Genomic DNA, 15710 nt, shown 5'->3' with positions numbered 1-15710 from the left:
TGCCATTCATAAAGCTGCAATTCTGCATTTTAAATTGGCCGTGTAAGGTCAAGTTCTGAGCAGACACATTAGCTCGGGAATCCATTTTGACTCGCAAAATGGTCAATTCTTGTAACAGCCGTAAAGATAATGTAATCGAAAAGCTATAATTGCAGTGACAATACATTAATTAAATTGCACACTTAAATCTATGCGGTATTATCTACACCGAGAAAAGGGAGATATAACTGAGTGACTGGGAGCCTGGTAAAAGGCTTATCAAATAAAAAAGGAGCAGGAGAATCGCATGACATTTCTCTGGCTCAAGAAAAAATACACTTGACGAATGATCATGGTGTATTGAGGGTGTTTTCACAATCGCATTCATTTCAAGTGCAATGCCACAGTCTGGTTTCCATACGATTACATTGAAGAAAAAAAAACATAAGCTCACACCTCTTGGGGCACTCTGCAGTTAAAATGCAGGGGGGGTGAGTAAGCGTGTGTGCTGTCATTGAGGTATAAGAGGAGAGAAGACGAGTCTGGAAAAGATAGGAGGGCACAGAGGACATCGCTTGCGTACGGTATAGATGTGCCCCGTGATGAGACCAGCTAATTAAACAGATTCTTCAGCGGACGCGCCTCGGGAAAGCTTGAAAAAGACACTTGAAAATTAATGGGAGCTCAGAAAAGGAGAGGAGGGAGAGCAGGACAAACTTTTCAGTGCGTCAGAGGTGAAGTCGCCACTTGTCCTGCATTGCCAAACGCAGTATAAATAAATGAATAAATAAACAGGGAAAACACAACAATATTTCCTGCCGTCTAACACGCTCTCCCTTTCCCTCTCCCTCTCCTCCATTACTTGCTTATTCTAAGTATAGAGGGGAGCAGACGGGAGCTCTACCATAAGCAGTGTGTTGCAGCTCTATTTTAGAAGAAGAATGATAGGGACTACTGGGGGGGGGGGGGTCAAAGGGACACAGGGAGTGAAGGGGTGGTATCAGAGGAGGCGGTGGAGTTGGTGGTGAAGGATGTAAAGCAGGGGAAGGTGGTGGTGGTGGTGGGGGGTCAAGAATATACAAGTGGAAGCACGAGAGACCACTTTATTTGGAGCTACTAAAAATAGCGCAGCAAATGGTAGCGGGGGGGCTAGCCGGCCTAACGCTGCTCTCTCCTTGCAGGCCCTGGTGGAATCGATAGGCAGGGGAGGCTTCCCGGAGACGGTAGCCAACAGTTGCTGAGGGGGTGGGAAGAGAGAGGTGGGGTGAGGCAAGGAGAGGAGCAGAGTGTAGCGGGGGAACTATTTTTTGCACTGCTTGACTAAATATGGTCAGGGAGGTGGTGAGACAAGACACAGGAGCAGCCCGGCAACAGGGGCCGAGGCGTGCTTCAAATGCTTGGCTGTCTACAAAGTGCTAACCGTTGAGCTCCTCTCTGCAGGGTGGGTGGGGGGACGGGGCGTTTGACCTCGTGTCCCTAATTTGCTGCCACCGTGTTCTACCTGTGCTCTCTGCCCTCTTAACCATGGCAGCATCTCGACCCGATCACAAAAAAAACTCCCGTCACAATATCAGTCTTCAGTCCCCGACAGAGGCAAGTAATCACATCTGCATGTCTCGCAGGGGACTATTAAAAAGTACAGCTGTCTTCTAGCACACAGCCACCTTCATTTTTTAAATACCTCAATCACAATCCTGCTCTAAAACATTTAGTAAAGTCCCTCTTCTTAAAGTTCCACTGAATAATAAAAGCGCATTTCAGGAGCAGGATGAAGCTCTGGGTCTGTGTCGATGGAACAGGAAGAAGGCAGGGTGGGAGGACGGCTGGTACACTTTCTGCCTCCTCCACCGACCAGGGCATCCTCCCAGCTCTCTCCCTCAGAATGATGGAGAAGAGAGTGCTGCAGTTTTTTCCCCCCACCCCCCTTCTCTCTCTGCCTCCCCCTTTTTTTTCTTCAAATGGCAGCTCTTCATGTCAGCCCCGCATCTTCCTCTTCTAAAAGGTATGACTTGTGGTTGTATGGGAATGTGTGTGCATGTGTGTGTCTCCTTTCCCCCCCTCCTCCCCTCACTGACTCTGGCACTCAACCCGCCCGCCACCCCCCCCCCCCCCTCCTCCTCCTCCCCCCAATCATAGAAGCTGATTCAGCGAGTCAGGCATGCACCCGGCACACACGATGGCTGCAGCAGCTGGAGCGCTCTCTAGGTCATTATGGCTCTCCTCACTACGGGAAGAGGAGGAGAGGAGGGAAAGGGAGAAGGATCAGCTCAGATAAGAAACTGGTCTGACAGGTAATATATGCTTCTTCCTTCGCATTCGGACGGAGTTTACCCCTGACGGGCCTCGATGTCTCCTGTCCTGCCTCTTCCCTCTCTCTTCTCTGGATGCGATCAGTTATTAGCCGCATGGTTCGCCTCAGAGTCGCGTAGTCGTAAGGGGGATTGGAATGCAGCAGCACTGGGACAGAACTTAACCAGAGACCACCTTTGGGCTTTTTTTTCGCCTCTCTTGTCTTAAAACAAGGAAAGAAATTATTTAAAAAAGGGTAAGAAAAGTATGGAGGATACAGGAGGAGGGAAAAGGAGGCTGGGGAGTTGCAATGGTCCACATGGATTTTAGCCCTTTTTTTTGCACTCTCCACTCTATCTCTCTCATCTTGTTCTTTCTCCCTCCCTCCCTCCCTCTTGTCTTGCACCCTCTCCCTCCCTCTCTCTCTTGTGTTCCTGGCACTGGCCGGACATGCTGCAGCAGCAGAGCTCTGTGGCTCATTAGGCTTCATGGTTGCAGCCCTGCCGCTATCTAATGACGGACTCGTTAACTCTGGACCGGTGTGGAGAGAGATTCCCTCACGCACAATTCGCCCTCTGCGTCCGACACCTTCCAAGACGCTTCTGTCACCATCAAGGATACTATAATTACCAGGACTTTTTTAATGCACAATATTTTGTCTTTTTTTAAATAGCTTTTATTGTGGTGGTCTTAGCAGATCACTTTTTAATTTACTAGCGGGGCGGGGGGGGTCACTGGCGTTCTTGATTGATTGGGAGGTAAGTTTGAGGACGCGTCACACTTTTTGAGTCCATGGTTGGCCGATTGGGGCGGAAGGATGGAAATGTGGCGACCAGAGGGATGACGAAGCATCAGAATGATGAGCAGCGGGCAGGTCAGGAGTGCTGATCGGGGAGAAAAGCCGATTGACAGCAAACAGCTGTGAGGAGTGTATTAACACAGATGTGAGGGGGGGGGGGTTGAGGTGAGGATGAGCAGGAGGGGATATTAGGCAGCGACGGTTGGTTGAGTAGATGTGTGTCACCGGCTGATCCCACAGCACTAAGGGTAGTAACCCAGTTTCTTGTCTCCCTGGGTAACGGATGGCTATAGGCTCGGCGGGGCATGCAGGGCACAGTGCTGCAGTGCTATCGGGCGCACCAGAACAAAACACCCAGCGGCTGATTCACGCTCCCCAACCTTCACCCCGCTGTGTGTAGGAAGGAATTTCACCCCCTCCTATTTGCTCACCCTCTCGGGTGGCTGTGACATTTCCTAAACAGGACGTCACACCTTTAGGGCCGGGCACTTCAGCCTATTTAAAAACCCTTCTCCTGCAAATACACTGCAGCAGTTTGCCCATTCACCCAGTTGTCGTCCAGTCTCCAAAAGTGTCCAATCTGAAATAGTCTCCCCTAATCTGTTTTCTGTTTTACACCCGTTGCCTCAGCACCTTTCCTGCCGGCCTGCTCAGTGTGGTTGCAGTGCAGTGTCAACTTGTGGAATGTGTTGGTCTGGGGCAAAGATTCATTAGAGACTCGCTGAACAATTCTCGTGACCATGCAAATCTTTATTGATCTGTGTCCCCCCCCCCCCCCCCGCTGCAACAGAACAGCAGGTCTGTAAAAACACAGATAGGTGAGGTTGGATCAGAGGAAATGGGAAGATGACGATAAAAACAGTGATCTGTGTGAGAGAACACGGTACAGAGAGAAAGGGGGGCTGTGGGTGGGGGTATAGCCAGGACCAATCCACAAGTGCTGAGTGGGCATTAGCGCCTTCATGTGACCTATGGCCTGCCTCTGCGCCTAAAGCCCAAATCCCGCTCACAATAGCTTCCTGTTCCACTTGGATCACCCTCGTTTTCAAACCTCAGCAGGCGCTACGGCTAGCCACTGGGGACGTTGCTGACACAAGAGGGACGGGGACGGGGGGGTACAGGGAAGAGCCACATATTGGTCAAAGTGAGAGGTAGGAGAGGAGAGTGGATATAGAAAGTGGGGGTTGAAATAGGAGAACGAGATGGCGGTGAGGGAGGCAGGCTGAAAAGAGGAGTGGGAGGAGAGAAGGGAAAATGTTTAGTGTGTCAGCGGGGCCAATCAGCTTATAGGTGCACCCCTGCTCCCAGGACACACGGTCCCCAGCAGATGATCATCGTACAGGACGAGGCACCTTCCACAATGGACTGTCTATCAAGGGAAAACTCGTCCTATCTTTGCTGCCGTTCTACCTCCTCTACATTTTTTCCTGGAGAGAGAAAAAGACCACCTTCAAACTGCAGTAAAAAAAAAAAAAGGGGAGCTGTATTCCACCCCCTTTAATCCTCATGGATTCTCACAATTTTCTGGAGGACAGCGGGGGTCACCGGGACAGTCTGCTATGGTATGGACTGCAAAACTTCTGTTACGTTGAGGGGCGGGGGGGAACGGCAGCTCAGCCTTACATGGCATCCAGAGGAAAGCCTTGAACTGAATTTACACTCAAAGTCACCTTACAGTGCACACTACCATACTTGGGAGAGAACACGGTGAGGAAAATGTTCTGCTCATAACTTCCTGACCTTGGCGAAAGGTGAGACAATTTCCTACCTAAGATTACCTCCTGGGTGTACATACTTCTTTATGTACCCATATGAACATATGATAGCTATGGAATGTAAAGAAGTATGTATTCTTGGCGGGGTGCTTGTCCTCGATCTGGGAAAAATGACGTTGGACAGCAGTGTCTGAGGATTTGTTTGTGCTTTCCAGCTTTTTCATACGACTGTGATCGTAGTGTGAGAGGAAACAGCAGGCGGGGAGAGGGGGAGAGAAAGAGAGTATGGATGTGAGTGGTAAGGCTCATACATTAGCTATACTGTCTCTGGGCAGTCTCACTGCAGCAATATTCGCTGTAGGGAACTTGCTGCCTTCTAAAACTGGCTCACTTGGCCAATAAAAACCTCTCATCCAAGATATACCAACAGTTCATTGGACAGATTCAGAGGACAGCATTTACTTATAGCAGTCATGTTTTGAGCTTTCTCTGTTCAGTAATTTAGTCGCCAACACCAACTATGGGCAAAAAGTCGCCTTGTGACATGGCCATATGAACAGGGCCTCCTTTCATTATTGGCCGATTTTACTGCATTACAGCCCTTGAAATTCAGCCAGCTGCAACTTAGAACGAACTTTGGCGAGCAATGAGAGGTAAGCTGGAGCTGCTCCTGCCCATTAATACCATAATCTTATCCAGTTACAGGGCTCTAGAGGAAAAAGAGGGGTATAGGATCAAAACTCCGCCATTGTTGCAGGCGTTTTTTTTTACTATGCAACTAAAAAAGGGCAGGAAAGAGTTGCTGAGGAGGCAGAATGAGGAGGGACTGACACTGCCGGCTCTGTCCTGCTGCTGTATCATATGGCTTCCGTGTTAACAACATTGTGTGTTTAACTATGACGGCCCTCCCTTTATGCCACTGCCCTTATCCGCACCCCCACCCCACATCAACCCGGCTGCCCTGCGCTCCCCTCCCTCCCTCCGATGCCTGCTCTCATTGTTCACGTTTGCTATGCTTGCCAAATGCTTTGCCGGGCTGCGTGGCAGTCAGATTAGACCATCAGAAAGTGACAATGCAGGATCAGAGTCAACTCTGGCCTGTCAGCTGATTCCAATTGTGATCCGCTTCAAACAAATAAAAGGCAACAGAATATGGACAGAGAGAGATGCAGCGAGGGGGGAGGTGGGGGAGTCGTTTGCATGGAGAGCTATTCATATCTAGCACTTTCACCTATTCTGACCCCCTCTCTGGCCTGTGCTCGGATCATAGACCATCCCTGTGCCAGATTTAGCACAGGTTTACCTCTCTTTAAACTGCATGATGTAAATACAAAGTAAATGTATTTTTTCCACTGCATTTTGGCTCTAGCTTAATAAAACATACAAAAAAGTTATAAATTAGATAAACACGGAAGAAACTATAACAGCAACTCTAACTGCAGCTATTTAAATCAGAAGTGTGATAATGACTGGCTCCACAAAACTTAATATAATATACAAATAGTACACTTGTGAACCAGTAAATAGCTGCATATTGAAATGGCTTCAAATGAAATTTATTTTACTATATCATAATGTTATTAGATGCAGCAGGCTGGGAAGTATCAGTTCTTACAACATTTCTCCCGCAGTGGAGCAGTGAAAAGGTGTACGTATGGCTGTGTAGTACGACAGCTCTGTTCTAATGAAATACAACGCACTTCATCTGAGATGATTAATATGCCGAGCAGAGGGCTGACTTACTCTTTTTCCCTTCAACCACGGAAACATCTGAGCCGATTTGACACAACAAAATCTTTTTTTACCAAGTTTACTGACAATGGTTAAAACATAAAACAAGTAGTGCCCTATTAGTCTTTTCTGACGTTTCTTTTTTGATGGATAAAACCTATTTGAATGTACAAAGAAGGCCATCTCAGTCCAGATCTAATGTAAAAAAACATCAGAATGTATTTTTAACCCTAATTCTTTAAATGTATTTCCACTCTTCAGGCCCATCTGGATGTCATGATATTCTGTCTAGCTCTATTTTCTGTCAAGACATCCGAGGCGTGTCAGGGTGCGTGGCTTTGCACTGCGTGTTTCTCCCAGGCCCTCGATAGCAGCGACCTGCTGTCTGAGTGACAAACACAGCAGATGCTGACATTATCAAATGCTGAGTGCCTGTCGTCCCCCCTGCTTTTGCCCTGTTATGGCCCTCAGACGAGGTGAGCTGCCTGGCCACCTGACTCTGAGTGACTGAGGCAATGCGTGTGTAAGCGAGCGAGCATGAATGTGTATGTTACAAATAGACCTGCCTCTGGTGTGCCATATCAAGCTGGCCCTGCATTGACCTCCATCCTGTCTACAAGCAGGGCCGTATATCACTCAGCTGTCAGTGGCACTCTGAGAAGCTCATTCGGGCCTGGACAGAAAAGTCAATAATTATAACAGCTGACCTATGTTTTATATTCCTCTTGCAAAATAGTGTCAAAGGAACACTTATTGCGATTAATAATAATGAAAGCTGAAAAAAAAGTCACTTCTCTGCAACTTACTGCAACGATTAAGCTACAAATAATGTGAAAATGAGATTAAAAACAAGAAGAAATGAATAAAATATGGAAAATGTTTGATGTTGCTCTAATAGGAGAAATTGATATTGAGCTAATGATTGATTACAACTACCTTAAGCTTGAGGAACACTGACATAAAAAAATATAATCAAAGTGCTCTGTGCGAAAATACTGTCCTACTGTAGAGGCGTGAAAGAAAAAAAATAATCTGCCCTGAGTTTCTGTTCAAACAGAACCCTCTTCACCACAAATCAGTCTGGAGGACTTAAAATGACTACTTTAAATTAATGTTGTGACTTGACACCCCAGAGTGCTGCTGTAAGAGCATGTGTGTGTGTGTGTGTGTGTGGTTATGCTTCTGCATTTGTCTGTTGGCCGTCTTGGTGACCGCAGCGGCAGCGTGCGCCGAGCCGGGCCCATCTGTCAGAGCCTGTAATTGCTTCATGACTCCAGGACATTTGACTCAAGTGCACTGCCACAGATTATTATTATCCTTTTCTCAGGGAACAATTTTTCTCACTCTCTGGGAGGAGGGGGGGGAGGGGGAGCATAAAAGTTAAAAAGATATCGAGGAGGATAAATAGACTGCCCGGGAGGCAGAAAAAGGAGGAAGTTAGGTAAGGGTGATCAACTGTAGCTGTGTTATTGGTGTGGTGTGCTGAATGTAATGTATGTCACACAGAGTGGGTGAAGGTGAATGAGATTGAGAATGAGCGCTGTGTTTTTCAACCAGTGGGTGGACATGATGTGATCACCCTAATCTCAGGTTTTAATAACATGTTCAAATGCAACATAGCCTTTGAGACACTTCCCTCCACAGCACTTCCCATGCCCATCCCTGAGACAGTGATTCCACAATGCTTTGCTAAAGCTGGTAAAATGGAACCAAATCACCTCTTGAATGGATTTGGTCCCCTTCAACCAGCTGTAGCTATGCTTTGATGACTACAGGAGCTCCTTCTGCTGTGACGCCTTCAGCGCAATCACTGTAATGGCAGCGAGCCACTTCCTGCTGAGGACTCTCTTCTACCAACTACAGTAATTGTCGTGTTCAATGTCTTGTTTTCCAATAATAAAGAAACCAATACCAGCTTCAAAACTTTGCTATGGTCCACTTTCCTTTCTGAGTGTTTCCTCTCTGTCTCCTGCCTGGGGGATTGATATTCTGACCACACTATCAATGGCGGCTTCAAAAATAGCAGGGGGTGGATGTTTAAGAAACACAGCACTCGCATGTTCGTACAGCTGTCTGTGCGAAGACGTATCCTAAACGGACTGTCTGACAGTCAATTACATTGTGGGTGGGAATGGGCAAAAGAGAAGAAATAAAAGGGGAAAACAAATGCAGGGATACAATGGCGAGTACAAGGGGAAAATAGAGTTGTTTGAGACAATAGACACATGTAAAACGCTTGGCCTCTTTCCCCCTGAAGTGTCCTGCAGTGATGTTGGAAAAGCTGGTGTAGATGAGAGCCAGATGCTCAGAGGACAAGGACTAAACGCACAAGTCACAGAGCGCTCACAAACAGTTACAGTCTCACACACTCAGCCGCTGTTACTGCAGATCTAACCCCAAATCCCGTCCCACCGTATCCCTCCCTTTATTTTCCCTCTTATATCCTTTCCATTCCTAATTTGGTGCTTAAAGCTATGTCAAACAGACCTTTTTCTTAAACTCAGAAAAGATAAAACATTACCCAAAAAAAAGAGTTTAGTTAGAGAATTGATGTGAACGCTTTAATTTGTCTCCGATTTGAGAATATGGGTAAAGCACTAACAAATTATTCATTTAATTCAAAGTAAATAGCACTCTATTCTCCATTTCTTTAGAATTTAAAGTGTTCTCCATTGGACCAATAACCATAAAATCTATTTGGGTAATGTAAAAGACACTAGCATACTCAATTACGGTGGTCTGACTTGATTAGCCGAGTCTGAAATGAGCAAAAGAAAGGGTGAAGACTCCTAATTCAATCAATGGCAGCAATGTGCATGAAGCGGCGAGCCACTAGAAATGCAAACATTTGACCCGTTTCGCAGATTTGTCTCCGCGGACCAACAAAACTATTTTCTTTCTAATTGCAATCTCGGTGACAATATAGCCCTTATGCTGCCGCCTATTAGCACCGCCATTATATTGGGAATACTGCAATTTGGAGCACAGTGTGAATGATTACAGAGCGCTCGATTACCATATGGGGCTTTCCTATACGTTGCCATTATTGAAGAAAAGCCGAGCGCTGTATTTGAGAAGGAGGAGGACGGATACTACAGGGAGGTGACACGTTAAAGGGTACAGACCGCCGCTGCAGGGCTTGTTTGGAGTCCGTTTATGAGTCATGGGCTATTAATCGTATTGTTTACAGTATTGTAGCAGCTACTGGCATCTAGCAGCCCGGGGGAAAGACACAGAGACGAGCCAGGCTCCCCTTGCAGGCTCTCTGCTGCAGTAAACACACACAGGGTGAAAACACAATGTGGAAGTCCGAGGGGGAAAATCGACACGTTACCGGTTATAACAGCGCTTTCATTTTAGTAGCAATTGTAAAAAAAAAACGTTACAACTACGTCTAATTTATGAGGAAACGCCTTTACCTTCTGTAGTGGTGTGTGTGTGTGTGTGTGTGTGTGTGTGTGTGTGTGTGTGTGTGTGTGTGTGTGTGTGTGTGTGTGTGTGTGTGTGTGTGTGTGTGTGAGTAATGAACAAGGTGAAATATGGTTAAACTCCCAAGCTCCTGCAGTGCCCCTGTTGGTACTCTTGATTTGTTTCTGTATTTGGGAATCCAGGTTGAAAGATTAATCGATCCCCCGCAGGGTTCTTCATATGTGTCTTCCTCAATCTTACGTCCACCGCTGGAAGACCCAACAGCGCTCTTAAAACACTCACATAAGACACATTATACAAACACACACACACACCAGGGACTGTGACGCACTATTTCGTCCTGTATTAGTTCTGATTTGAAATGTATAGATTCGAACGGTTTAAGCAGTGAAAGCCAGAGCCTCCTGTTCAGAGCTCAATCTAAGGGGGCGGGGGGAGAGTGGACCTTCTATCTGGAAGCAATAATACCATCAATCATTTACTAGAGGGGCTTCATATAAAATCCCTCACTCGATGGCCTTCCGATCAACTTCCAACTCCAAGCACCTCCTCATGGCCGTCGTCAAATGCACGTTTTTGAAATATGATTATACGTTAGGATTTCTTTAAGCACTCAATCGAAACAACGGCCTTTCCACTAAAAAAACACCCCTGACAAGGTGCTTTCATTCCAACCTAGGGAGAGATTTTTCGAGGGCTTTAGGACTTGTGGACTGTCTCCCCGATATCGCAGGAGCTCGAGCGTGAAATAAAAGTAAATGGGCAGGCTGGATAAGGCGACATACATCTTCGTTTCTCTGAAGGCAAGGGGACAGAGCGTGGACCCGAGCGAGCGACGCACACACAAATACAACAGGAGCCCTGATACAGAAAATGCTGTGCTTCTGCACTTTTTTCCCGCCGCTAAATCAATGAGTCCCACAGCGGAGCAGCTCGCTGCTCCTCTACATTCTGACTGCTGGTTTACATATACACATTACACACCCATTGCATTTTAATATTTGCACTGCAAGCTATTTTGTTTACACTTTGCCAGTCTCTGACCCTTCATAAATAAGTTTACTATTATTCATTAAAGTTTAAAAGCTTTGCAATAAAAGACAGCACATCAGTCTTGTAATATGTTTTCTCTCACGGACTACAAAGTCAGACTGCAGACCATAAGCTGTTGTGTGTGGGTTTATGTTGTCATTTGTCAGGTATAATTTGAAAAAGATTTAAGATATGGATACATCAGATAAACCCTTATCTATATAATTACATTTAATTATACAATTTCAAGGATCATCAACTCTAGATTGAGCTGCTGAGGGGACAGCAAGCTAGTTCTGTATCTTTTATACAATAAAAACATGATATGGACCAACGTTTTCTGTTCAAACTTTGTGCATTTGATCTACTTTGGTTGCTGATTATTTATTTTAAGCGCCCTTTTATTAGATATGTATTCGCCTCAATTACTGTGATAAAAACAAACATTTTGATCCTGTGCTTATCAGAGGAAATATATCCTCCCTTTAAACTGTATTTATGCGTACACAAAAGTTTTCAATAGACTTTAAGAAAGATCAACCCATAGACAACTGATTTTAAGCCTTCATAAGCAATATCTTGCTTTATATAGTTTGTATTTGACCTATTTAATCAGATGTCCCACAGCCCTCTGACCACCGTTTGTCCTCATGCCAAACAAATGAACTCCAGTGGAGGGGAGTGACATTTAGTCTGGGATAACCACGCTCAGATGCAACCAGAACACACCGAAAGCGTTGAGCACGGGACACAGCTGTTAACTTTCCCTAGAAAACCGCTCCAGTTTATAACTCTGACCCTGTCGCGTCCATCAATTTAAGAGACCCTGCCTGATCGACCTGATCCACACCGCCATCTCGCTGAGCCATCTTTAATATGCTCATGGTTGAGAGATAAGAATAAAGCAGCCAAAGAGTGGAGCCCTAAGCTCCTTCAGCCAGAAACATGGACAGCCAAGGACGAGGTGAACCGCTTCGGGCAAGCCTCCGGTCCCAACACACGGTAACGGACCGGCATTACAGTAAAAAGAAACAACAAATGAACTTCAAGGGCTATTAACTACACAAAGACAAAAAAAAGCAAGCTCAAGACAGATGCTTTCAAGGCCTCAAAGGTAGTCTAATGTCAATTTGAGACCATACCATCTGTTGGGGAGTTGGAGGAAGCCTATAGGCCTGCTTCAAACCTCGATCAATGTCGGACTAAATTGAAATCCCAGAGTACATTTCAAAGTAGGGTAAAATGTGATCAGTGAGGCGGGAGTATTACATTTCATTTAGTTTTAATGGCTTTAAACTACTTTTAAATTAAAGTGGAATCTGTGGAAGAATTTAAATGATCCCCATAAACTGGTGAATTTATTTTAGATTTACTACGGTAATAGACCATTGGGGAATTTTAGGAAGAACATCACACATGAATGAAGTATTACATAACATGTTCAGTAATACTGACACTTTCATTTCTATGCTATGTTATGCCTTGGAAGACAAGCGATAACAAAAAAAAAGGATCTTTTTATAAACAAATCTATGTTTACGCTGATGTCTCATTATGACCATATGCCAGTTAATCTTCATGTGTCTGTTTACGTCGATGACTGGACCTAGACTGTCTCCTTGATTAAACCTGAGAGTCCTCATCTTTCATACCAACAGAGGATGATTAAGTAACGGATTAGTCGTTACAGATTAGAGGTTCTGTCACTTTCTCTGTCCTGTGGCTGGTGAGGGAATAAACAGGACAGGTCTTGTGAATGTAGTTTAAAATCATATCTTCAAAAAGGTTTAATATTGTTTGAGATAAAAGCGGAGAGTTTAGGGATTCTGTATCTAATCTACTGGGCGCATTAAGCAGCCATTTATTGAGATCTTTAGGATAATGTTTCCACAGATTCCACATGTCCCTGTCCCTCATAGACTCCCAATAGGTGTGACGAGCAGCGGGAGTCAGTGTCTCATACCTGGGGTTTCCTCGAAGTGCAGCGTGATGCAGAGCATTGAAGCCGTTATTGTTGGTGATGGTGACGTCGGCCCCAGCCTCCAGCAGCACAGACAGCATGTCATCTCTCTTCTTGCTTATGGCATCGTGCAGGGGTGTGTCCCCCTCTGAATCCTAAAAAAAAAAAAATGGGAAACTTGTGTTACTTACTACTCCAGAACTAATCTGTGATTCAAACCCACCCCACACGACCTCTCTTCTCTCTACTGTGTCACAAAGAGATGTCTTCTCATACGTAAATGAGCTGCAGTGAAAGGTACCTGAAGGCTCGGGTGGCAGCCAAAGTCCAGCAGGGTTTTGACCACCTGCAGGTGTCCCTTGTTGACGGCTATGTGTAACGGTGTCTGCCTTCGCTTGTTCCTGGCATTCAGGTCAGCACCGCCCCTCTGCAGCACCTCAATGACAGAGCCCTCATCACCAAAGGCTGCGTGGTGCACTGCCCGGTCTCCATCTTTGTCCTGAGAACAGTGACACATCCGCATAATGACTCAGTCTTTTGTCCGTGAGTTGATTTCCCCTGCATAGTGGGCTAAGATGCTATTATGGCAATTAGGATTATGTATGAGAGGAGAGAGGAGACGTGTATTTTAATTATACAAACCTCAGCTTCCAGGTCAACGTTGTGTTTGAGCAGCAGCTTCAGCACATCCACGTGCCCGTTCTGACTGGCTGCCTGCATCGCAGTGTGTCCCGCACACTGCCCGTTCACCTGTCAACACATCGAGAGACAATACGGCTGCGTGTCAATGTCATGTTTAGGTAAGCATCTACTCAATTAGCCGTTCAACTGGGGGGGGGGGGCTCAGAGACTGACGGAGGCGTGTGTGTGTGTGTAGCGCGTGTACGTGTGGAGGTGCATGCGCAGCTGTGTGTGTGCATGTTTCATCAGCAACTGCAGCACTGCAAAAACTCCAATCATAAATATTAATGCGGGCTCCTTTGGGAGTGTCGAGACGTCTCTTGTCCTGGCAGGCGGATCACTTGGTCGAGCTCAGTGTGCTCAGCTTTAAGCAAATAATTCCACTGAAAGGCAGTAGGGCATGTGGCCAGCCTTCGCCACACACACACACACACACACACACACACACACACACACACACACACACACACACACACACACACACACACACACACACACACACACACACACACACACACACACACACACACACACACACACACACACACACACACACACACACACACACACACACACACACACACACACACACACACACACACATACACACACACTCTTTGAGTGAGGACAGGATGGCAGACCTGACGTAACCACTCCTGATAACCCATACAGGGCACAAGCTTCGGCCCTGTGGCTGATGGGAGTTTTCCCTGGCTTGTAGCCTGTGTCAGAACACAATCTGCAACCATATGGGGTTTGTAGATCTAATCTTGATTTTTAAGAGTGAATAGGGTCTGTGCTGCAGTGCACACCAATGCTCCACGGTGCCTCCTCTGGGCCCAGCCTTAATGCTTTTCAGATAGAGAGAGGAGCAGGAGTGGGAGGATCTCAGAACCCTTTCCTGGGAGACTCTAAGCCTCCTCAATATACTGAGAGCAGAGCAGAGCAAAGCTGGGGGTATTCCAGCTTCAATTATAAATGTCCATCACATCTTTTGAAAATATTCAATGGCAAAAAGGCCTTGTTCATCAAAAACCCATCTAGAAATTCAGCAGCTGCTCATCCCAAAATATAGAACACTTACGTCCACTTCGGGTCTCTTAAGGATGTCCTCCACCTTGGCTAAGTCACCATTGGCTGCTGCCTTGACCAGCTCCTCGTTGATGTCTCCGGACTCCTGTGTCTCAAAAAGTTTCTTCAGCAACTGAGACAGGCGCTCTGCTCGAACAGGGGGGAACAACAGAAAAAATATTGCGTGCAGGTGTCAGAGAATAGGGAGCGGTGATGACAAAGAACGAAGATGACACTCTCTCTATGTCAGCAGTGCTTGTTCACACTTGCCTCCAGAGGCGTTGCTGACAGCAGAGCCGGAGGGGGCGATCTTGGTGACGGCGGCGGGATTGTACGTCCAAGAAGTCCCACAAACCTCAACCTTCAGGTCACTGTCGGAGTAGATCTGCTGCACACGGCCCACCTTGCCGAGGGTCTGTTGGTAAATGTTGCGACAAACTCATTAGTACATGGAGGGCGGCTGTCTTTGGGCTATGCTCTGTGTAACGGAGCCTGTAAGTGGCAGAGCGACGATAGAGGGGGATTGTTAGGAAGAGCAATAAATGAGAGGATGGGGCGAAAAGGATAAAGAGGACTCAACAAAGCAATTGTAAGAAGCAGTGCAGAAACAAAGCATTTATCAAGAATAAAACCTGACAGAAACAAATAAATATTCCAGATTTAGCTGCGTTTCAATATTGAGAGTACATGTACTCGCACAGGAATGAACAAGATGAATGGAAGAGAGAGAGACCCTTCCACTGGCTCGCCTATCCGTCATCTATATAGGCAATACAGAGAGGACAGCACAAAATGCTTTCCAATTTTGAATCATATCATCTCGATCTGGGCTATATGAGAAAGAGGCACTTTGAGTCTGTGGAGCGGGGGTCTGTCCTGGAGGATGCCATCAATAACGGGGACTGCTGCAGTAGGAGCAGCAGCGGGCGACAAACAGCCATGGTTAGTGATCAAAGCTACAACCCATCTCAGGGTTTTTAAGGCTCATTAGCTGCCGAGGGGGGCCTGCTGGCAGGGACGAGTG

General features: G+C 46.3%; 1 protein-coding gene across 8 annotated transcripts in view; it reads right to left on the bottom strand.

Annotated features, from left to right (window-relative positions):
* mib1 (MIB E3 ubiquitin protein ligase 1) overlaps positions 1–15710 on the bottom strand; it is a 50458-nt gene that overhangs the window by 22858 nt on the left and 11890 nt on the right. For all 8 annotated transcript variants that reach the window (XM_063885975.1, XM_063885976.1, XM_063885977.1 and 5 more), the window contains exons 8-12: positions 14957–15101; positions 14700–14833; positions 13577–13684; positions 13236–13433; positions 12938–13089 (exon numbers count right to left, since the gene is read on the bottom strand). In XM_063885975.1, the coding sequence (XP_063742045.1) occupies positions 12938–13089; positions 13236–13433; positions 13577–13684; positions 14700–14833; positions 14957–15101 (737 nt within the window). The remainder of the gene's footprint in view (positions 1–12937; positions 13090–13235; positions 13434–13576; positions 13685–14699; positions 14834–14956; positions 15102–15710) is intronic.

This window comes from Eleginops maclovinus, chromosome 6 (assembly GCF_036324505.1).
Source record: "Eleginops maclovinus isolate JMC-PN-2008 ecotype Puerto Natales chromosome 6, JC_Emac_rtc_rv5, whole genome shotgun sequence".
NCBI lineage: Eukaryota > Metazoa > Chordata > Actinopteri > Perciformes > Eleginopidae > Eleginops > Eleginops maclovinus.
Note: the sequence above shows the minus strand (reverse complement) of the source record. Positions and strands in the feature narration are given on the sequence as shown.